Source organism: Taudactylus pleione, unplaced genomic scaffold (assembly GCF_031769625.1).
Source record: "Taudactylus pleione unplaced genomic scaffold, aTauple2 ptg000296l, whole genome shotgun sequence".
Lineage (NCBI taxonomy): Eukaryota > Metazoa > Chordata > Amphibia > Anura > Myobatrachidae > Taudactylus > Taudactylus pleione.
Genome location: NW_028284698.1, coordinates 7,544,150 through 7,568,931, shown reverse-complemented (window position 1 = coordinate 7,568,931; position 24,782 = coordinate 7,544,150). Strand labels below are relative to the sequence as shown.

The following is a 24,782-nucleotide window of genomic DNA, read 5'->3' as shown; positions in this document are numbered from 1 at the left end:
AGGCTGTGGTGGTGGTGGTGGTGTTGCTGCTGCTGCATAGCATAGACACTCCATTCTCAGCCTTTGCCTGCGTGCTGCTGTGTGGCCATGCAGCGTGACTTTAAGTCACACTGACACAGCACAAAGCAGCTGCAATCTGTTACCACGTGTCTTTCTCCTACGGCATCCGGCATATAGGATGAGTGTCCTCAGCTGTAGGTACTACATATTCAAATACAGTCCCCAATCTTTCCTGTGCCACCGCCGCTTGGCATATAAGAGATCCCGCTGCCACCACTGCACAAAAGTACAATACTAATAGTAATACCAAAAGCTGTCATGTAAGGAAGTGTAATCAGCCTGAGGGACCCCCCACCTTCCGCTGCTCTGGGTTACAGAAAGCTCCAGTTATGCCAGTAACTCTGCCTATGGGTGTGCATGACAGCTATGAGTTTGCTGGTTCTTTGCTTACAAAAGATGTTTTCTTGTGAGCAAACTGTATCTATTTATTTACGCTTCATATATTTATAGCGTAACAAAAAAAATTGATTTCACAGAATATAATAGATTATATAAACCAGTCGCAAGCCCTGTTTTATCAAAGCAACTATCTGTGAATTGGAATTTACAGTAGAATTTATTGTAAAGGCTCAGAGTGTGTTTGAGAATAGTATCAAGGACTACCCTGTCTTCTGCTGTCTGAGGCAGACAATAGTGCAGACACATCATACCACAAAATGCCTCAGTGTAATCTGTCCTTACTGCTGCTTCTGATGACCTTAAGTGCAGTATCGATCTCATATCCAACAGGAGCACCGATATCTGCTTGCCAGACAATGATGCCGGTTCATACAGGAATCTTTCCACAGCCAAAACCTGCACCCTATATCATCAAGATCAATGCCAGTTCCTACCATACTGGAAAACCCATACAAGGTTAGTCTATTTAAATTCTATAGCCCCAATGTGTATGCAATGCTTTACATAAATAGTAAGGTAAGCTACAGAAATATGCAAAACATTACAGGGACATATACAAGTACTTTAAGCAATAAGGTGAAGATATATAGAAGTAAAATTGCCCTGTACAGAAGAGCTTACATTCTAATTAAATATTGTAAAAATATCTTAGTAATTAAGCTTATTGGCATTCCAAATTTCCATGTCAAAAAATAAAACCAATAGTTATGATAGATTAATTTCTATCTAATGTCTATACAAATTAGACACTAATGTAGCTTCTACATATGTACCCAGTCCACGCTATGCTTCTCCCCCCTTCTTTTCTGCTGTAGAACTACAGGTCCCAGCATGGTAGCACCTATTATCATGTTTAATATTAGGATGTGCAGGCCAGCCCCTCTTTTTTCCTTTGTGGAGAGATCACACAGGTCTAATGGTTCATACACACGTTCAGATCTGTCAGATGAACGATGAACAATAAACGACGAATGATTTTACCCACGATTTCATGAACTACGAACGTTTTTTGACAGTATTAAAATTAATATCTACAAAATCTGACTGCAAACACATCAGATGTCAGATATCGTTATCTGACAAACGGGAATGCGCATCGTTCATCGTTGTAGAGACACATGTCAGATTTTCTTTCAGATATGAACGATTTTTAAAATCGTTATTGTACAAATCTGAAGGACAATCTGACCGTGTGTATGCACCATTAGAGTATGGCAGTAGCAGGCAGTATTATGCTCACCTTCCACATCATTGCTTTTATATTTTTTATTTTGTATAAGTATACTTAGTAATTACATATTATAAAGATTTAACCAAGGTCACAATAAGAGCTGTATTTTTTCCCTTTTCTTATATTATACTGATGGGATACAATTGAGGTTGGGACCATGGTGAAAACAGGAGAGTATCTCCGACACTGAGAAGGGCACTTTGTAGATAATAACTTCATTATCACACTTCTGCTATACAAAGTCTCTTAAGGAGCCAATGGCAATGGTTCAGTAATTGAACCACAATTAAGGGCGAAAATATAAAAATTAGGAAGTTAGGTGCAATAAAACGGTTGAAAATATTAATGTTATAACACATGTCCCTTAATTGAGGTAGTGAAAAACCAAATCATGTCACAGTAACAAACAAAATTGCATATTTCCTAATAATAGCAGCAATAAGGAGCAAAATTAACCAAAATTAATACTGATAGGTAAGGGTGGTATTCAATTAATAATATTATTGCACATTTCCCTTTTTGTGGTTGCCACAAAAGAATAAAGGAAAAAGGACAAATGCAAACTACATACTTTTGCATTTGTCCTTTTTCCTTCTTTATTCTTTTGTTTATTTTATTTGGTTTTTCACTAACTCAATTAAGGGACATTTGTTATAGCATTAATATTTTCAACCCTTTTATTGCACCTATCAGTAACTTACATTAGAGCTTGTTTATGATTATTAATATTCTCTTTTCCCCTTGTTTGCACATATGTACTGTTATTTCCTCTGACTTCAACCATTAAAGAGCTACAATTTTGTAACCGGAACAAATAGGAAGTACCTTATTATTTCAAGGTCAATACTTCTTAATTTTTATATTTTCGCCTTGTAAATTGTAGTTCATCTATTTGATCTATTACAGAACCATTACCATTGGCACCTACCATGCACACATATATTTTGTATATCACGCAATATTTTTAAGCAAGTATTTAATAAAAGCTACGTCATAAATTTATAACCATATCATATTTTCATAACAAAGAGTGCCCCACAAAGGGAATTTTCTTTTCTTTTGCCTGTGCAAAGACTATATATTAGCAGCTAAGTGTAACCTGGTAAGTGTAACCTGCTATACGCCACCTGACAGTGGCGTATAGTAACTCCATCAAATTCCAAAAATACATAATTTTTGGAATTTGATGAATAGCTTAATTCTCATATCCCCATACTAATGTATGGTGAGTGTGGAAATTAACGCAGGTGAATTTAACCAGGAGATATCAATGATATCTCCTGTGTTAAGTGTCTTCATGAATACTAAAATAACGGTAAATAAGGAAAATGTCCTTAAAAACTTTAATTTAGTATTGATGAATAGGCTCCTGTCTATCTTAAGTCTAATTATTCCATAGCACTTGTGATAATTATGTTTTAAACTCACTTCAAGTTTTAAAAACTGTTTGGAGGCATTCATCATGCCTCCCTAACAAATGTATCACTTCCGAAAAGCTGCTCTTTTTGTGGAGTGAGCTTTTCGTAAAAGTGATACTTTTCCCCTTACACCTGCCATGTCCCTATGGATTTTCCTGCAGACGCTGGTGTCTGTGCCCACCCTGCCCACAGTTGCAGCCCCCACCTCACAGCTGCCATTGTCTGTGGCCCCCCGCTAACCTTTGTATTATCTCTCCTCATCGTGCATTCTTTCCCCAGGGTCCGCGGTGTGCGCTCTGTTCCCCCATCTCTCCTCCCCCTGCTGCTGTGTCCCATTACCCACATCTGTTTCTCGGTGTTCGTTCTGGCTGCTCTCCCCCCCCATCTGTTTCCCAGTGTGTGCTTTGTCCCACGCTCCCCCCACCTTTAGGTTAATTATTAGAGCAGTGGTTCTCAAACTCGGTCCTCAGGACCCCACACAGTTCACTTTTTGCAGGTCACCCAGCAGATGCACAGGTGTATTCATTACTCACTGACACATTTTAAAAGATCTACAGGTGTAGTGCCGAGATGTTTTAAGAAGGCAAATATTGTTCCAGTTCCAAAAAAGGGGGTAGTAAAATGCCTTAATGATTATCGCCCAATTGCACTAACTTCATTGATAATGAAATGCTTTGAAAGGCTGGTATTAGGACATATTCAATCTTTTTTCCCAGTAGATTTTGATCCTTTTCAGTTTGCATATAGGAAAAATCGTTGCACTGATGATGCGGTACTTACAGCACTTCACTCTATTTTAGCTCATTTGGAAGTGAGGGATTCTTATGTTCGGATACTCTTTGTTGATTTTAGTTCTGCTTTTAATACGGTTATTCCCATCTCACTAACATCTAAGTTGTTTGACTTGGGGTTAAGTGGGTCTATTTGTAACTGGGTTTTAAACTTTTTAACTGATAGACCACAAGTAGTTAGAATTGGAGGTGATGTGTCGGGGGAAGTGTTGATTAAGACTGGTGTTCCCCAGGGTTGTGTTCTCAGCCCCCTATTATACTCGCTATTTACCCACGACTGCGTGTCGACTTCTGATTCTGTGAAAATCATCAAATTTGCTGATGATATTGCAGTCGTTGGGTTAATTAGCAGGAATGATGAGTCCCATTATAGGAAAGAGATCAAAAATTTGGTTTCTTGGAGTGGTGATAATCACTTGCTCCTAAATGGTGACAAGACAAAAGAACTGGTAATTGATTTTCGTAGGAGATGTTTAGAGCAGAAATTGCCAGTGTCTATTAACAACCAGGATGTTGATATAGTTGAGTCTTTTACATTTCTGGGTATCCAGGTTGCGGCAGATTTGACATGGTCTTTAAATACACTGTCCCTAATTAAAAAGGCGCAACAGCGTTTGTTTTTCCTAAGACGTTTGAGGGCCTCGGGAGTTAGCAAAGTAACTATGCTAAACTTTTACAGATGCTCAATTGAGAGCATTCTGACGTTTGGTATCATTATCTGGTATGGCAACTGCACAGCGAGTGAAAGAAGTGCACTGGAACGGGTTGTTAGGACCGCCAGCAAAATCATTGGCGTGCAGTTGCCAACTATTCATGATGTTTATGGGCTTAGGGTTCTAAAGAGAACCAAAGGTATCATATCGGATCCAAGCCATCCATTTCATGAATTTTTTGATAAGCTCCCATCTTTAAAGCGGTTTAGAGTACTTCGGGCACGTACGAGTCGCTTGAGGGTTAGTTTTCTTCCATCTGCTGTGCGCATGTTGAATGCTATGATTGTATCTCTTTAGTTAATTTTAATTTTATTATTTTTGTGAAATTGTTTGTGATAACCTTTACCATGGATTGCTATTCACTGTTTTAAAAAAGTGCAATGTAATTTCGTCTGTCAAACTTGTTTTGCTGATGACAACAATAAATACAATACAATACAATAGGTGCAGCTGACTATTTCACTAGTAATTATGTGAGGAGACCTGCAAAACATGCACTGTTTGGGGTCCTGAGGACCGAGTTTGAGAACCTGTGTATTAGAGTAATAAGTACTAATATAAGGGAGCGTATCCAATAAAAAGAAGAAATCAGCCTTATTCTGATATACATATACTGTAAATGCCAGGTTCCAAGAAATCCAACATACTATGCAATATTAAATAGCTTTACTCAAAAATTCATAAATTGCTCATACACTAAAACAATTCAAGAATTTTTATCTGTAGTCCTCAGCAAAAGGTATACTAAATAGAAGATTCCCTTGCTATGAGAATCAATTCAAATAAAATCCAAAATAAGAGTTCCAAAGATAGTCCTGGGTTACTCAAATATCACATACATATGTACCAATGCATTTGGCATTGTCTAGGTAATCAGGTAGAATTGTTTTAATTTTCAAGCACTATATGATTTTGTTATTTGATGTATAGATACTAATTTATTTGAATACCAGACACCTTAAAAAGGGTGAAATAAAAAAAAACTAACGTGTTAGGTCATCCATTCAATGTAGGAAATCAGTCTAGGTAGCCATTACTTTATGTTTGGGTAAAGAAGAGATTACTGCTTTCAAAGTGTTATTGAAATGTTTAAAAATAAGTTCTTGTGCGAGAGATTGGAAGATTGTTTCATTTAAGGAACCAGAATTGTGGTCCTTTTATTTATCCAATGGTTGCTGTGTTTGCAGTTCAGATTCTGGGGCCTCCATACAGAGGGCTCTTGCTGGAAAGTCGGACTTTTGCACAAACCACACTGCTTGGACAATGGCTGGAACACCCAAATAACACCAAGATATTACAGGTAAAACAATTTTTTATTACCATCAATCTAAACAAATTATACTGCAACTTCAACACCATTAAATGTGAGTATGTTATCCCAATTGTATTTAAGTGTTCATTTGACTAATGTAAATACATACTGTTTAATGCATGACAATAAATGTACACATTTTTGTGAAAACTCAATCTGTGTACAGAGTACATAATTTATTACAATACCATACTCTTTCCTTATAATCTTCCGAGTCCTCCTATCACTGTTATTTATGTGTGACAATCCCACAATGCATTCATTTGGGAGCATAGTAGAATGGTTGGCTATCCAGCAGTGACATATAACCAAGGAGGAGCATGAGAAGCAACTACTCACCCTAAGGGGTAAATTTACTAAAGTGAGAGTTTTTAGAAGTGAGTTTTAAAAGAGATGTTGCCCATAGCAACCAACCAGATTCTACTTAACATTTAACTAGCACCTTCTAGAAGATAACAGCTAGAATCTGACTGGTTGCTATGGGCAACATCTCTTTTAAAACTCACTTCTAAAAACTCTCACTTTAGTAAATTTACCCCTAAAACAGTGTTTCCCAAGCTGTGTGCCCCAGAACGTACTCAGAGGTGCAATGGGCGGTCTGGTCCCTAAACAAATATGATTTGGGTTGGTATTTTTAAAGACTCACTACTACCTGTAGCCTTAAAGTGGCAGCACAGGCCCCATTTACACAGGCTGCATTACTTAGTGTGTGCTTATTTTTTTCCACCCCCTCCTACACTTCCCCTTCATTCTCCTCCTCCCTCAGCTTCTTCCACAGACTTCTGTGCTCCCTGCAGAACTTCAGTAGTAGTAGGGTCCCCATTTCTCCTCTGCCTGTCCCATTCCATTCCTACCACCTGTGTCTGTTACCACCTTTGTGTTAATCTGTCTCTATTCTATATGTGTACCTGTCTCTATGTCACTCATGTGTGCCTCACCGTACCTCCTATTGTGTGTATGGATTCCATCATCCCCATAGGCCCAGGGCTGGTGCAAGGTTGCCGGGCGCCCTAGGCAACATTTTACCAACCGCCCCTACTCCCTGCAATTCATAATATGCCATGCATCAGTCTTCCCAGTTAAATAACATGCCACACAGCAGTGTTAAAATTTCATAATATATCATATAGAATATAACACACAGCAAAGCACCAAAATCATAATGTACCTCATAACACTGCTGCAAATTCATAATATGCCACACAGCTGTGCCACTAATTCATTATATGTCACTCAGCCATGAATTATGCCATTCATTTTTTTTCTTTGTGTACTCAGCGGTGCCCTTAGGCAGCTGCCTAAGGGCACCTGATGGTAGCACCGGCCCTGCATAGACCAACGCAGTGGGGGGGGGGTTCCGGTTGACTGGAAACCACTCCCCAGCCCACACCATGACCACAATAGAAATAGTAATATAGAATTTTACTAGTGCTAAATGTTCTACTGAGTGTCACAAATGAAATAATTAGCACCACATGTGGATATTTTAACATGTGCCACCCAGTAATAAATACACCTGTGCACCTACTAGGAGATCTGGAAAACATGCACTGTTGTTAGGCGTGCACTGCTATAGACCATCAATAGGGTTAATTATTAATACTGTATAATAATACACTATGCAGTGCATAAGGAGTCCAATTTGTACATATACGGCCGGGGCAGTGCTAGGTTCTTCTGCTGCTCCCCCAGACTCCCAAGCTTGCTCCCATTCTCTGGATGGTGCCCACATGTGGAATAAAAACAGGCAGGATGGCCCTACTGCCGCATTGAATGGTTTACTGTGATCGCTGGTCCTGTATATGCTGGAATTATGACACACAATACACTTTATATGACGCATATAAAACCTGCATAAGTTCTAATTATGCCCTCTTCACTGGCCACACTCACTCTAAAATCAAGCATTTGGAAACCCCCCTGTAAAAATCCTGCGTTTGCCACTGCTCCCCTAGTCCATCTGCTTCCACAACTCACTGTCCACTTGCATTACACCTTCTCCCATCTTACCCAAATCTTTCTACCTCTCCTGCTGGATGTGATAGATAAACCCAGTGCTGGTGGCTGCCCATCAGCAGTGACAGCAGGTACACACAGCTATTCCCATCCCTGCATACCCAAACCTAGGTTGGTAAGCACAATTTTCTTATTTTGAATTTTTTTTATGCATTAACTATCCATCTGCTACTAACCATTTTAAATAATGACTCTTTTATCTGTAAGAGAAAGGGGGTCAAGGATTGTACACAGTGGGTTTAAAATCTTATACAAAATCTATGGAGTGGTACTTCTAGGTAAGTGATTGTCATTATTACTTTTCTACTGAGTAACAAAGTTTTGTTATTGATAAATGAAAATGTCACTATATTCTCTACCAGCTAACGGTTGTAACCCGGTTATCAGTGAGTAATCTGACCATAACATACTGTAGCACGCCTTTATTACCAAACCTGAGTAATTAATTTGCTGATTGCAAAAAAAAGATAAATATAGATGGAAGTTATGTGACTGTTTATATCTTATGCAATTGCAGTGCCCAGATAACCCTGTTGGTGCAATAACACACTCCAACACTAATTTTAAGGACCAGTCTACAACGTACATATGGATGCCTCCAAATTCAAGTTGCACGACTGTTCTATATTTCATGTAAGTAAGAGTAGTGTACACCCAAATGGAGGTTCAGGAGATCTGTAAAACCACTATAATCTAATGACTGTCATTTTTGATCAACCATAGGGTAACACTTAAGATTACGAATGGTGATTGGATAAATAAATGTGCATGCACCGTGTAAGCAAATTAAAAATGCTACCCTTATATACGTTCCAAAGTTTCCTTCCGTACAGCATTTCCCCAGGACTGTTGGAACATGGGCCCTGATTCAGACCCACTCGCGAGCGGCTGTCCGCTCGCAAGTGGGTCGATGGTCTGCACTGTGCATGCGCACGACGGAGGGAGCTCCGTCGTGCGCATGTGCGAGACGCGACGAGCGAAGGACTTTCCTTCGCTCGTAGTGTCTGATCAAAGGGGGCGTGCTGTCGATGTTGATTGACAGCACGCCCCCTTTGGTGGGCGTGCCGGGGGCGTGCCTGCCAGACGGAGGCGTTCCCAAGGGAACGCCTACCGTCAGAAGCCGGCCCCACTGACATCACTAGTGATGTCAGTGGGAGTGATTTTGGCTCTGATAGAACCAAAATCACTCCTGGCCATGCGGTTGAGAAACTCAACCGCAGGCTTCTGCTCGCAGTGGCGATGGGCTCGATGGTCAAGACCATCGCGACCATCATCCTGCACGCTCGTATATGCTGTGGGTGGTGACCCACAGCTATACGAGTGTCCAGGAGGACGCTCCATATTTATGGAGGTGGGCCCTGATTCAGAGCGAGCGCTCTGGTCAGAGCGTCCGGCTCTGAATCAGGGCCATGGTGTGATGAGTAGTGATACACTATCACAGGTGGACAGCACTGAACATACATACTACCAAATACAGGTCAAAATGTTCAGGTAGCCCAGCCCTTAAGATGAGTATAACACACATGGAAGATCAAACTGGGTAAGACAACTTACATCTTACACTGGTGTATGTTAGTGCGTTAGCAAGATAGCCGCACACATTGGGCTCTATTCCAATGTTTTACCGACCACCAGGGGCGGATTGGGAATTTAAAGTGGCCCTGGAAAAAAATGTGGAAGAGGCCCTATGTGCCGGAAATGTGGGTGTGGCCTAATTACAAGGGGTGTGGTCTAATGAGAAATGTCATGCCCACAAGCCACTCCCCCCATTATTTCATGCTAGGGTCATTCCCACAGCTCCAGGAGATGCCCCCAATCCCTCTCTTTAGTGAATAAGCACAGCGAGTAGGTGAAGAAGTATTTTCTTACCTTTATGATGTCTCTGCAGCGGGGAACCTCTGAAGAAATTGATCCTTCTTGGACAGGCAGTTTCTTGAGTCGGTGATCACTATTCATGCTGAGATCACATGGTCGAGGAAGCCGCCTGTTTGTGTAGCAATAAAGCCATTGTCATTATCATGCAACAGAGGTTTAACCAGATAAACAGATGTTTTGGGGCAGGACAAAATGGGAGTTTCCTATATTGAACAATTTAATATTAATATAATATATTTGCTCATTTGGTACCATTTGCATGAGAATATGGTTTCATTAGAATTGTTATCTTACTGAAGATTACTGTGCCCCAGTGTTTTCTTCTAATAGTACCAGTGGTCCTAATGTCCTCTGTGTGTGTCCAGTATGATCACCTTGGTGTGTCTCCAGCCTATCCCCTTACGTGTTTCTTCAGCGCTATCCCCCTGCGCCTCTCCAGTGCCACCCCCAATTCTCTCTGTCACAATCCGCCTGTGTCTCCCCACAGTGCCATCCTCCTGCGTCTCCCAGGCGCCATCATCCTGTGTCTCCTCAGTGGCGTCTTCCTGCCCTAGCACAGAATAGCCCTTCTTCCTCACACACAGGTCATCTCCCCTTAGCACAGAAAACCCCCCTCCCCACAGATCATCATCTCCCGCACCCCTAGTGTAGCAGAGCCCCTCCCCATAGATAGATCATCTCCACCTAGTATAGCAGACCCCTCCCCACAGAAATATCATCTCCCCTTAGAACAGATCATCTCAGTATAGCATCCCCCCTCCCCCACAGAAATATCATATCTCCTTAGAACAAAATGAGCCCACCTCACAGACAGATCATCTCAGTATAGCAGACCCCCCTCCCCCACAGAAAGTCCATCTCCCCCAGTTCAGCAGATCTCCCCTCAACCCCTCCCCCTTAGACACATCATCTCCCCTGACCCCCTCCCCCTTAGACACATCATCTCCCTTGCCCCTTAGACACATCATCTCCCCTCACCCCCTCCCCCTTTGACACTTAGATCATCTCCCCTCACCCCCTCCCCCTTAGACAGATCATCTCCCCTCATCCCCTCCACCTTTGACACTTAGACAGATCATCTCCCCTCACTCCCTCACCCTTAGACACTTAGATCATCTCCCCTCACCTCCTCACCCTTAGACAGATCATCTCCCCTCACCCCCTCACCCTTAGACACATCATCTCCCCTCCCCCTTAGACAGATCATCTCCCCTCTCCCCTCCCCCTTAGACACATCATCTCCCCTCCCCCTTAGACACATCATCTCCCCTCACCACCTCCCCCTTAGACACATCATCTCCCCTCACCTCCTCACCCTTAGACAGATCATCTCCCCTCACCCCCTTACCCTTAGACACATCATATCCCTTCCCCCTTAGACAGATCATCTCCCCTCACCCCCTCACCCTTAGACACATCATCTCCCCTCCCCCTTAGACAGATCATCTCCCCTCAACCCCTCCCCCTTAGACAGATCATCTCCTCTCACCACCTCCCCCTTAGGGGGAGGGGGTGAGGGGAGATGATCTGTCTAAGGGGGAGGTGGTGAGAGGAGATGATCTGTCTTAGACAGATCATCTCACCTCACCCCCTCCCCCTTAGGCACATCATCCCCCTTTCCCCTTAGACAGATCATCTCCCCTCACCCCCTCCCCCTTAGACACAACATCCCCCTTTCCCCTTAGACAGATCATCTCCGACCTCTCCCCCTTAGAAGGGCCCCCATCCCAGACATCCCGAGTCTCTCCTGATGGACCTAGCCCCAATGTCCTGCACTGCAGCTAGCCAGAATGTCTCCACTCCGCTCTGCCCTCTCCCCAGGCCATGAAATTAAACTTGACACTTCACAGCCTGGGGAGGGAAGAGTAGAGAGGAGACAGACTGCCTGGGCGGCCTCCCATTCCCGCCGGCGCCGCAACTTACCTCCGCCGCTGTCAGCCGCAGGCCGCTCCACTTCTTTTCTTCTTCACTCCTCCGCGGCATGTGACGCCAAAGGCATGCTGGACGGGGTTTAAATAGGCCGCACTGGCCTCACGAGAGAGGCTCAGGCGTGGCAAGGCGGAGGCAGAGCTGATAGTCAGCCGGCCCGGGTGCCTGTAAAAAAAATAGTAAGTCTGTGTAAGGACCCAGCGGCCGCGGGTGACGGGGATAAGGGGGCGGGGCCTCAATGGAAAAGCGGCCCCACAACCAATCGGCCCACTGGGATTTTCCCCGCAGAAAGTAACTGCCAATCCGCCCCTGCCGACAACATCGACACAAATTTTTTTTTTCTCTATGATTTTCTATGCTATTCAGGAAAAACTTCTCACAGACAACGGTTGTGTGAACACATTGTCCTATGAAGTATATATATATATATATAAATATAATATATGCAAAACTTTTAACATAGCGATGTGCTCATGATCCGACATCATGTAAGATTTCCCCTGAACTCTCCCCGGGAGCTCCCCGTCAGTCGTGAGCACGATTAGGTAAAAAAAGCTGCCAATTTGATGTCCAATCTCACGATCTATCAGATCATACGCATCGTGAGATTCTTCAGGAAAATCGTGAGTTTCCCAAAACAACAGAAGAGGCTCTTCATGATTGGTGGGAAATTTAAATAATAATAACAATGGGAGGGGCTAGCCAGGGGGTATAAAAAGCAGGCACCATTTTAACCATGTGCACATTCTGCTCTGCTACTAGTGAGGCTAGGTGTATATGTATATACCTGCTGAAACCTGTACATTGCTACTGTGCTCTTTGTATTTGGCTTGCCTTTTACAAAGTGCCTTCTACCTGCAAGTGTGTGCAACTGCATTCTATCCTGTTCCTGAATTCTGTGCTGATGGAATCCTATTGGTATAGAGTGTTGGTCGCCCAATCTGGGGTCAAGGTGATCCAGGCGAGGGCCCAGCGAAGGAGGAGAAGAACATGCTGGACCAAGGAGTGACTGCAGCAAAGGCATACTCACTCTCACATGTCCCTGCTGATAGAGATCAAGGAGAACAACCCGGACGACTACCGCAACTACCTGCGCATGGATGACACCACCTTCCAGGAGTTGCTGCATCTGGTGACCCCCCACATCCGGAGGCAAGACACAAGGTGGCGGAGGGCAATCTCTGCTGAAGAGAGGCTGGTGGCTACCCTGAGGTAGCCAGGAAGGTTCAAATGACCTTCCTGGCTACAGGAAGGTCATTTGAAGACCTGAAGTTTGGGACACTCATCTCACCTCAGTCCTTGGGCATCATCATCCCAGAGACCTGCAAGGCTATCATTAAAGTGCTGCAGTACCAGTATTGCAAGGTAAGGAAAAAAAAAACACATTACACATTTGTTTCTTGTCAAAGAAAAAAAGTTTTGTTTTTTTTCTTTGTTTTTTTTTAAATTTAACTCTTTATCATAACTGTGACAGCCAATACGGCAGCATTAACAAGACTGTGCTGCATAGCAGTCATTAACATTTGTGTGGCAACAACACTACATAGTAGACAATAACATTTTTTTTGTAATTTTTTTTTAACTTACTCTAAAAACTGACAGGCACTGTGGCAATAACACTGCTCTGCACTGTGTCAATAACAATTTTTCTGTGGTTTTTATTTAAACTCTTTATTATAAGACAGCCAATTAGGCTGCATAAACCAGACTGTGCACTGAACTGTAGGCAATAACATTATTATTACTTATTTTTTTATATATAACATGTATATAAATTGTACATAACAGCATTATCACCAAATTTGATCAATCCCAATACTGTAGGTAACCTGCTGTATGTTGTACGGTGGGTGAGATGCCAGATTGAACAGGCCAATACACACATGGCACAAGTACAGATTGTGGCCCCGGCTTCCAGCAATCTGTACTTGCTCCATGTGTGTAGTGACCTTGTCCAATTAGTGTCATCACCGCTGTATAGCATACAGCCAGCACCTATTGGGAGTGATAAAATTTGGTGATAGTACAGGCAAGAAGAAGAAAAAAACTAAAAATTAAGAGTAACACGGCAAATCTTCCTCTGACACCAGCAGATCATTATAAATGGTCTGGCTTGTGGTTGGGGTGCTGGGTGGGGGAGTAATCTCCAACTGGGCTGTGGGGGCTGACATAGGCAGTTGGGGCAGGCGAATAAAGCAGTGGGTCTGCAATGTAGGTGGAGTCGTGTAAATTGCTGTTGAGTGACCTAATTAGAAGCTCATAGTCAAGCCTGTGGAAATTTTTCTTAGTGACCTCATCCATCTTTCTCATGCGACTATTAATATGTGCAGTAAAATCGTCAATATCATCCGGCACTTTCTGAAGGATGCTTTCAGCTTTTTGGAGAAACAAGTCCTCCTGTTCTGTGTGCTGCTGCTTTCTTGCCTGTTTTTTTTTTGGGGTGGCACCGAAGAAGATGATGGTCCTGGTAGAATAGGTGTTGGTATTGAGGTCAAGTTTTCCACCTCGCTTTCCCCGAGCAAACTTTGGTCCGGCGTAGAGGACAAATCAGACTCTTGGGTGGGAGTCTATATAGAAAAAAAAAAAAAGAAAAGCAATATTATAGTCATGTTTTAACACATATTTTTCTTTTTTTCCAGTTTCCTAACACCGTGGAAGAGTGGAAGAGCATCGCTGAAGAATTTGAACAATGTTGGAATTTCCCTAACTGCGGAGGAGCCATCGATGGAAAACACATCCGCATCAACCCACCTGCCAACATCGGATCATATTACTACAACTACAAAGGCTTCTTCATCATCATTCTCATGGCAGTGTTGAATGCCAACTACGAATTTTTGTTTGTGGATGTCGGCAAGAATGGCCGTGCTTCAGATGGTGGGTCCTTCAAACAGACTGCTTTCTACCAGAGACTCGCCAACAAAACCCTCCACTTGCTGTCACTGGACGAGACAAAGCACAGTCTAAATTATGTTTTTGTTGCAGACGAGGCTTTTGCATTACATGAACATGTGATGAAGCCATTTGCACAGAGGGACCTGACCAGAGAGAAGAGGATCTACAACGATCGTCTATACCGGGCATGGCGCATTGTGGAAACTGCCTTTGGAATACTCAGCAACCGGTTCTGCATTTTTCACACCACCATAAACCTACGTGTGGAGACTGGGTCATGCTGTGTGCTGCATAACTTTCTGTGAAGGAAAACTACACAACGAGGACCAGTCCCAGCTAGACTAGAAGATGTAGGACCTCCGGAGGAGATTGCCCAGTTTACATCAGTGTCTGCACCACCAATTCCTACAACATCAACAGCACATGCCAAAGAAGTGAGGGAGGAGTATATGACCTATTCAACAGACCAGGTGTGGTGCCATGGCAGGAGGACTGTATGTGAGATAAATGAGTATAGTGGACAATTGGGATTGAGCTACAAAAACAATAAAAGGTTTGGGTTTATGAACTGTCTCTACTTACCAAAATTTCCACGGATGGTCCACTCACTTCTGCCGCCTCCTCTTTTTCCCTCTCGCTCGGCCATCAGGACAACTGACTGGCGTTGTGGCTTCTGTTTGCTGATGAAGTTTATGAGGTGATAGTACCACAGTGTTGGCTGGTACACGTCGTTGGTGCTAGCTCCGGACCTTTTTGAATCATCCACTTTTTCTTCTCCTTTATGTAGACAGTGCGCAGGTTCTGGATTTTGTGGCATACTGTTATAAGGTCAGCATCCGCAATGAAGTTTTTGGTGTAGTCCAACAACACCCCCAAAGATGCCAATTTTCTGCGACTTGTTGTAGTACTGTCGACAGGATATCTGCCCTAGACACTCCTTTGACTGGAGGATCTCTAGGAATCCTGTCACAAACTCCCGTTCACTATCCATAGACGTTGCTAGGAAGAAAAAATAATGACATTTTGTTAATCTACAATTGTGAATTGTTTTGTACATTTTCAATGTTTATTTCTACAGTTTTCCATATTTAAAAAAATAAATATAATTTTTTAAGGTTTTTAATATGTTTATTTGTATTTTTCAATTTTATTATAGGAATGTAATGTGTTTTTGTATGTATTGTAATATGTTTTTTTTCATGATTTTAATGTATTTTTATTGTATTGTAATATGTTTATTTTACAGAAATGTAATGTGTTTTTATAAGTATTGTAATGGGTTTTATTTTTGTTGTTGCAATGTATTTGTTTATGTTGTTGACATACATTTGTTTATGGTGGTATATTCAAACATCATAAACAAATGTATCACAACAACAAAAACTAATTTTAGATATGTATTGATGTTGTTGTAATTTTTTTTTTTTTTTTAAATCGTTTATTAGAATTATTAGAGGTAAACAACAATACAGATCAGTGTCATAATTGATACATTATCCAATAACAATGTATAAAGTCATATATAGAAAATACACCAGTGACATCATAATAGAAAAAATTCTTCAACTGATTTGTAATTGAAAAAATGTTATCTTAAGTATTCATAGGAACATTGATAAGATGTGGTAAGAAGTATAAGTTCAGTCAAAGAATATTTGGGGTGAAGGAAAAGTATAGAAATTAATAAGGGTGAGTTTGTAAGCGAGTCGGAACTGCACGATGTAAAATGATAAATGAAAACATCGGGAGCAGAAACAGGGGATGTGATTCATGAAAGACCTGGAAAAGGAATGGCTTGGGAAGAGTACCAGGGAGACCATATTGAATGAAATTTATGCAATAGACTGGTAGTATACTCCATTTTAGATACAAACCCAATCCTATTTAAAAGTTCTGATTCAGTTGGAGTACTATTTTTTTTCCAGTTACGTGCCAATTGGTATTTGGCTGCACAGGAGATGTGGAGAATTAGTTTGTTATCGTCTTTGGAAATCTGATCAACCGGGACACAGAGTAAAATGTTAGCGGGGGAAAGAGAGAAAGGTAGGGTAACAGCCGATGATATGAGTGAGCGAACCATACTCCAGAATCAGATTATCTTTGGGCATGACCATCAAATATGAAAAAATGTGCCAACATGACCACATTGCCTCCAACACAGGTTAGAGGTGTTGGGATACATATGATGTAGGCGTTCTGGGACTAAATACCATCTGGAGAACTTTATATGAGTTTTCTTTGATTGCCACACTAATAGAGCATTTAGAAATGGTGAGATGTATTGTTTCCCAGGTGTCATCGCCCAGTGGGTATCCTAAATCTGCTTCCCATGCGAGTTCGTGTGTCAAGGGTAAAGGGGATTCCGGTGCCAATATAGAATGGTAAAGGAAAGATATAGTACTTGTCAGTAGAATGGTGAATGCAGTGTCTTTCTACAGGAGAAGGATTTCGAGGTGAGGTAGTAGAAAATAAAGAGGTGATAAAGTGGCGAATTTGCAGGTATTGGTAGTATAATGAGTTGGGGATGCCGTGTTTTTCCTGAATATCATGAAACGATTGAGGGGCGAATTGACTTATAATGTGACATAGGCGGTTAACACCCGCCCTGGACCAGGCAGATGCCATGGTAGGCGAGAGGCCTGGTGGGAAGGAAGGGTTATTCCATATGGGGGTCTGAGGAGACAGGTAGGTGGAAAGAGAGAGTTTTTTTATTGAGATTATCCCATATGAAGTGTCAGAGCTACCGTTGGTATGGAGAGGACGGTACGCGGTCTGTATTTGCAAGGTATCCAAGGCAAATGTGAGAGTGAATCAAAACCCACTAAATCATTCTCGAGGTCAACCCATTGTTTAGTAAAACTAGGAGCATGCCAGGCTACCATCTGACTCAAATGAGATGCTTTATAGTAGCGTAGTAGAAGAGGCAAACCTAGACCTCCGTCTGAGGATCGTCTGGCTAAGATATCCTGGCGTATACGGGGTCTTTCATAGTTCCATATAAATTTACAATATGAAGATTGGAGTTGATTGAGTGTTTGGGTTGGTATCGCCACAGGTAGAGTCTGAAACAAATAGAGCAATTTTGGTAGAACATTCATCTTTATTGCATTAATACGCCCGATCCATGAAATAAAATAAGTTTTCCATTGTAGAATATCCTGTTCAATTGTTTTAAACAAGGGAGGGTAGTTCGCTTTATATAGGCGATCATATGTTTTAGTAATATTAACCCCAAGATATTGCAAAGAGTCTGTTCTCCAATGGAAATTAAAATTCAATTGCAGTAGTCGTTTCAGTTCACCCGGGAGATGAATAGGGAGAGCTTCAGATTTATTTGGATTGACTTTGTAGTCCGACATATCTCCATATAGGGACAGTTCGCGAAATAAGTTTGGTAGAGAAGTGAGTGGTTTAGTCAAAGTAAGAAGAATAGCATCAGCAAATAAAGAGAGAGTGTATTTTGAGTTTCCAATAGTTACACCTGAAATGTCGTATTCTCCTAGCCATTGGTTCTATAATCAATGCAAAAATAAGGGGCGATAACGGGCAGCCTTGGCGGGTGCCATTGGTTATAGAAAAAGAATCCGAAAGTATCCCCCCAGCGAGAACAGATGCAGTTGGGTTAAAGTAAAGGGATTTAACAGCTTGTAGAATTTTACCCCCGAGGCCAAAAGTAGTAAGTGTATGCATCATAAATGACCAGGAAACCCTATCAAAGGCTTTCTCCACGCCCAGAGCAAGCACAAGAGAAGGAAGTTGATGGTTATTTATATAGTGAATAATGTCCACTGTTCGTCTGGTATTATCAAGTGCCTGCCTGGACGGGACAAAGCCCACCTGGTCCGGATGGATAAGGTTGAGTAGAAGGGGATTAAGCCTGTTTGCCAGGATCTTTGCGAAGATTTTTAAATCTGCACGTAATGAAATAGGTCTGTAATTTGAGGTGAGGAGCGGATCCTTACCTAGTTTGGGAATTACAGTGATGGTAGCTCTGGTGGTAGAGGGGTGAAAAGTTTCACCATTTAAAAACTGGTTGAACATCTCAGTAAGATGTGGGATTAAAGAAGCTTGGAACGTTTTGTAGTAGGATATTGGGAATCCGTCGGGCCAGGTGCTTTAGATGGTTTTTGTATTTTCAGGGCATTACAAGTTTCCTCCTCTGTAATAGGATGTCCAAGTGTTTCCGACATTCGTGGGTCAACACAGGGGAGATCACATGAGAATAAGTAATCTACAGTTTGAGGGTCAAGATTGGGATCTGGACTGGCCGATCCTGAGAGATTATATAGGTGGCTATAATAAGTTTTAAAAATAGTGTTTATGGCAACTGGGTCATATTGAGATTCCCCGTTGTCATCTCTAAGGGCTTGAATGGCAGATTCAGCTTTCCGGGTTTTTAATCTATTGGCTAGTAGGACGTCCGCCTTATTACTTTTTTCAAAGAAACGCTGATTAAGCCAGCGGAGGGATTTCTCATTTTTTTCCGCCAGAAGGGCGTTAAGATCATTTTTAGCTGATGTAAGTTTTTTATAAAGGTGAGAAGGATTGTTTTTGTGGGAGGTTTCTAACTTTTGAACTTCTTCAGTCAAATGAGCAAGTTGACGTTTTTTAGTCTTATTCCTATAGGAGGCATAGCTAATTATACGTCCGCGTATAACCAATTTGTGGGCTTCCCAAACCAAAGGTGAACAGGGGGAACTTGCTTTATAGTGATCGTGAGTGGAAACTCACGATTTGGGCATATTTTTCATGATTTATTGTCACGATTCGTCAAAATTGGCCTAATCGGGTAAAAAAAAAATCGCTATGTGTGTGGCCTGCTTTAGGCAGGTGTGTCATGATGTCTCTTCTCCTACAGTTCCTAGGGTGAGTGAGGACTTGGAGCTGTTGGGTCAGGTGCACAGTGCACACTTTGCAGTAGAGCATCCAGTAGTGAATGCTGCAATGCAGGTGGTCACTGTGACAGGTCCCCCGACAACATCCAGCACCAGCAGGTCCCCATTTACTGCAAGACCCGGAGTCGTGTCCAGCAGCAGGTGTGTGTCAATGGGGAGTCAGTGTTTGTCCCCACTGTTATATTCATATTAATATACAGTAAAGAGCCTGGGGGGGGACGGAGAGTTAAAAATTACAGACAAAATTATATATATACATATATATATATACTGTGTGTATATATATATATATATATATATATATATATATATAATTTTGTGTCGATGTCTATATATATATATACATACATATATATATATATATATATATATATATACATATATATATATATATATATACATACAGACGAGGTATGTCTATAAAATAATGAGACTGTGTTTCTACATAGTAAACAAAGCAGTCAGAACCGGTTCTAACTGCATCCGTAGTAACCTTGAACTTGTCTGAACCTGCATGACAAGCAGCAACACTCTATAACGTTTAGTTGATTGTGAGTTGCCATTTAATTTGGTTGTATTTTCTGTAGAGTGCTGAAAAAATGCTAGTAACATTTTCTGATATCAAGGGTATAAATTTGCAAGAATGGGTTCCAGAAGGCACAACAGTTAACCAGCATTATTATAAGGAAGTTTTGAAGAAGCTGAGAGAGTCAGAAAGAAACGGCCGCAACTGTGGAAAATGGTTTCATTCTTCACCAGGACAATGCACCTGCCCACACAGCACTTTCTGTGAAGCAGTTTGTGACCGACAATCACATTACTACAATTGAACATCCTCCATATTCGGCCGATTTAGCACCTTGCGACTTTTATCTTTTCCCAAAAGTTAAATCAGTGCTTAAAGGGACACATTTTGAATCAGTTGATGCTGTAAAGAAGAAAACGGCAGATATGTTGAAACAACTAACAGAAATTGATTTGCTCCATGCCTTCCACAGTGGAAAACAAGACTACAGCGATGTATTCGTGCAAACGGGAAGTATATCGAAGGGGACAAACATTACATTTGTAATACCAATAAATAAAGATGAGTTATTTAATCAGTCTCGTAATTGAATAGACTTACCTCATATACACATACATACAAAGACTTTATAATTAATTTTTCCAAGGATGAAGTATGCTAATGATCCAGTATCCTTGCCAGAGTAAAGATAATTTAATTTACTAGGCTGGTGACAGCTGCATGATCTGAGAGATACAGGGTGGAAGTGGGGAGAGCAATATCCTAAATCATATCAGCCTTTTTATTTTTCGGGGGTGGCGGGGGCACCTATGCTCTCTCTCACAAAGGGCATCAAAATGTCTAGTTACGGCTCTGAAAAGAAGAGATTTCTAAATCAAATCAATATTTGGTGTAACCACCCTTTGCCTTCAAAACAGCATCAATTTTTCTAGCTACACTTGCACACAGTCAGGGATTTTGTAGGGTTATGGTCAGGTTTAGTATGATTAACCAATCAACAAACTGGTGATAATGATCAGAATTTTCATATGTTGGATGAAACACAGTCATTCACTGAAACAGAAACAGCTGTATAGGAGGCTTAAAACTGGGTGCCGAACTGCAAAACTCTGCTAAAAAGGTGAGGTTGTGGAAGACAGTTTCATATCAGAGGTCATACACCATGGCAAGACTGAGCACATTAACAGGACACAAGGTAGTTATACTGCATCAGCAAGGTATCTCCCAGGCAAAGATTTCAAAGCAGACTGTGGTTTCAAAGTGTGCTCTTTTGATGTAACACAAAGAAACGGGCAACATTGAGGACCGTAGACGCAGTGGTCAGCCAAGGAAACTTAGTGCATCAGATTAAAGACATGCTTACTTCCAGCAATGCCATCAGCTCAGAACTGGTAAAAAACAGTGGGACCCAGGTACACCCATCTACTGTTTAGAGAAGTCTGGCCAGAAATGGTCTTCATGGAAGAATTGCAGCCAAAAATGCAATGTGGAAACAAGGCCAAGCGACTATGCATGAAAACATAGCAACTGGGGTGCAGAAAAATGGCAGCAGGTGCTCTGGACTGATGAGTGTAACAAAAGGCAGTTTGTTCACCGAAGGGCCCGAGAGTGGTACAATAATGAGTGTCTGCAGGCAACAGTGAAGTGGTGGAGGTTCCTTGCAAGTTTGGAGCTACATTTCAGCAAATGGAGTTGGAGATTTGGCCAGGCTTAATGATATCCTCAATGCTGAGACATACAGGCAGGTACTTACTCATCATTCAATACCATCAGGGAAGCGTCTGATTGGCTCCAAATTTATTCTTCAGCAGGACAACGATACCAAACATACAGCCCATGTCACTAAGAACTATATTCAGGGTAAAGAAGTACAAGGAGTCCTGGAAGTGATTATATGGCCTCCACAGAGCCCTGATCTCAACATCATTGAGTTTGTCTGGGATTCCATGAAGAGACAGAAGGATTTGAGTAAGCCTACATCCACAGAAGATCTGTGGTTAGTTCTCCAAGATGTTTGGGACAACCTCCTTGCAGAGTTCCTTCAAAAACTGTGTGCAAGTGTACCTAGAAGAATTGATGCTGTTTTGAAGGCAAATGGTGGTCACACCAAATATTGATTTAGATTTTTCTTCTGTTAATTTATCTAGCATTTTGTTAATTGATAAAAATAAACTATCAACACTTCTATTTTTGAAAGCATACTTACTTTGCAGCATTTTTTCCACATCTGCCTTAAACTTACGCCTCTGTTTCCCATATAGAGTTTCCACAGCGGAGTGTGTGTGGGGACGACGACAAATAAAGAAGTTCTGGAAAGAGATATATATATATATATATATATATATAGTTACACACACACACACACACGCATATGTGTAATTACACTCATTTTTTACGTTTTAATGCTTGATGAATAGCAGAAAAACGTTAAAGAGCTTTAGAGAGCAATTGCTTGCTCTCTACTGTGCAATACCGTACGAGCTGGGTATTAATGGAGAAGATAATTGCATTATCTTGTCTGTTAACCGTTTGGTGAATAGCAGGAATAATCAAAAGCATGGGGAAAACACTCGTTTCTGCATTAAGTATAAATTTGTTTACTGAATAGAGCCCATATCCATTTTTTTTAAATGTTTAATATGGATCTGTATTATTGTGTTTTTTCCTGTGCTTTGTGCTGATTTTTTGTTATAAAAATTTGTCTTTGTCTTTAAAAATAAGGAATTTATATAAAAAAAAAAGGTCAGTGTTGCCATCATGCATGATAACTTGAACCTCTTTGTCTGTTATTACCCCATCTTGTTTTATTTCTGTTTTGTTCCAATTATAAAGCTCAATGGAATATACTGGCACTATATAGTAAATGTTAATAATAAAACAATGGTGCATTAGTTCTTGGGGTCCCAGCTGAACCTGAAAGAGGACCCTGATCTAAATGGGGATTTTGTTATAGTGGGGATAGTTTATTAATATATCACAGTGCACATCCCTTGTACTTATATATATATACTTGTATATATAAGTACCTATATACTCTATTCTGTCACATCAATGAGCTGAGCTTTTCAGTGCATGCATATAAATAGAGCATAACATTGATGCAAAATGTATTATATTAAATGGTGGATATGGTAAATAGTATATGTTTATATTTCATCAGAGCAACAGTAGCAGAGTCTCATGATGTATACTGGCTTGGAATCCGCTCCGCTGTTATATATAAAGGTGAGTGACATTGTAAACCAAGAAAGTAGATTATTACAGAAGCATGTAATCAAATATATATACAGGAGGCAGCATTTCCATTCTCCATTATATTTTATTAAGATATCATTATACCGGGCAGATATTAGGGCTCATTTACTAAAATTGCACATAAGTGCAAAATATGCTCTAAACCATATTAACCCAACAGATGCAGGTGCTTACTTTCATTGTCATAGACATAAACAAATTTAATTGCTGATAGGTTGCAGGTTATTCAGTGCAAATGATAAGACCTATTATCCTAAATATCACCCAAGCCCTATATATATTATCAGACAGAGGTACACTGAAAGCTTCACACCTGAACTTAATTCATTTCATCATCGGAAAAGCATTCTGGGGTTTGTAATTCCTCAAATAGCTGGCAAGCCACAGGTTGCCTACTGTATGTCTAAATTCTACAATGCAGATTTTTGTCAGGTAGTTATATAATGTAATGTCACAGTAGCCATTACTCTAAAGCATGGAGAAACTAATATGTAACTGTATATGTGCTTTTTATCTAACACTATTGTTTTCTTATTAACAGATTCAGCAGCAGTGTGCAGTAGCAATGCAATGAGGCAGCAAGCTGTTGTGTACTTACTTATATGTGTTCACTTTGTGCTATTACTGGTAATTTAATGGTAAATCTTCTATACACAATATATCCCATCATTGCACAATTGATCTGAAGAAGAGTGGGTCTCTTGCACACATGTCCAATTAATAAAAAGTTATATTGGAATCTGAGAGTACTCCTTTACAGTTTTAAACATGTGAGATTACAAGACAAATACATTTGTTTAGGTTTTAATTGGTCTGTGTCCTTCTGTAAAGCTGCCTTCTACCTTTAGGGTTACCAACTTTGTTCTGGCAAAACGTGGCCAAAACCGAGAGGTGTGGCCTTATCCCCTTCCAAAAGAAAGAGAAAAACCACTATGCCACAGAGGGGTCAATGTCCCGAGCCCCCACAGGGCCCCCTCAACTAGCCCAGGAGTGGGTAAAGACTCTAGACTGTTTTTTGTACTAAATAAAAATAGACTTTACTTATGTAGTTGTTTCTCTGCAAAGGGGAACTTCTGAAGAAATTGATCTTCCCAGGGCAGACAGTGTCTTCAGTTGGTATTCACTTTTTATGTAAGAGATCACAAAGTCTGGAAGATGCCTATTTGTGTAGGAATATAACTGATATCATCATTATACAGCAGAGGTTCAACCAGACTTGTACACCCTGTGTTTCCAGCCTCCTGTGTCTCTCCAGCCTCCTGTCCACTTCTTCTTTCCAGCCTCCTGCCCCAAGCGTCTCTCCAGCTTCCTGCCCACTGTCACTAAGCCTCCTGTGTTTCCCCAGCCTCCTTCCCCGTGTCTTTCCAGGCTGTGCTTGTGAAAACCGAATCCCACCTTTATGGCAGCCAGGGGTCCATCCAGTCTGTGGTGGTGGTGGTGCTGCTGCTGCTGTTGCATTGCATAGAC

At 41.2% G+C, this 24,782-nt stretch overlaps 1 protein-coding gene across 1 annotated transcript; it reads left to right on the top strand.

The window, feature by feature from the left end:
- Positions 1 to 640: 640 nt before the first annotated feature.
- Positions 641 to 24,007, top strand: LOC148511694 (putative defense protein 3). Its single transcript, XM_088482908.1, has 5 exons — positions 641 to 915; positions 5,800 to 5,912; positions 8,458 to 8,573; positions 23,221 to 23,285; positions 23,857 to 24,007. The coding sequence occupies exons 1-5, from the start codon at positions 717 to 719 to the stop codon at positions 23,949 to 23,951; spliced, it is 588 nt and encodes a 195-aa protein (XP_088339034.1). The 5' UTR covers positions 641 to 716; the 3' UTR covers positions 23,952 to 24,007.
- The last annotated feature ends 775 nt before the right edge of the window (positions 24,008 to 24,782 follow it).

Bases quoted from the DNA above. Each gene is read 5' to 3' on its own strand.
- LOC148511694 (XM_088482908.1), top strand. From the start codon at position 717: ATGCCTCAGTGTAATCTGTCCTTACTGCTGCTTCTGATGACCTTAAGT. The intron at 916-5,799 runs GTTAGTCTATTT...CTGTGTTTGCAG, and splicing joins TACTGGAAAACCCATACAAG to TTCAGATTCTGGGGCCTCCA. The intron at 23,286-23,856 runs GTGAGTGACATT...TCTTATTAACAG, and splicing joins CTCCGCTGTTATATATAAAG to ATTCAGCAGCAGTGTGCAGT.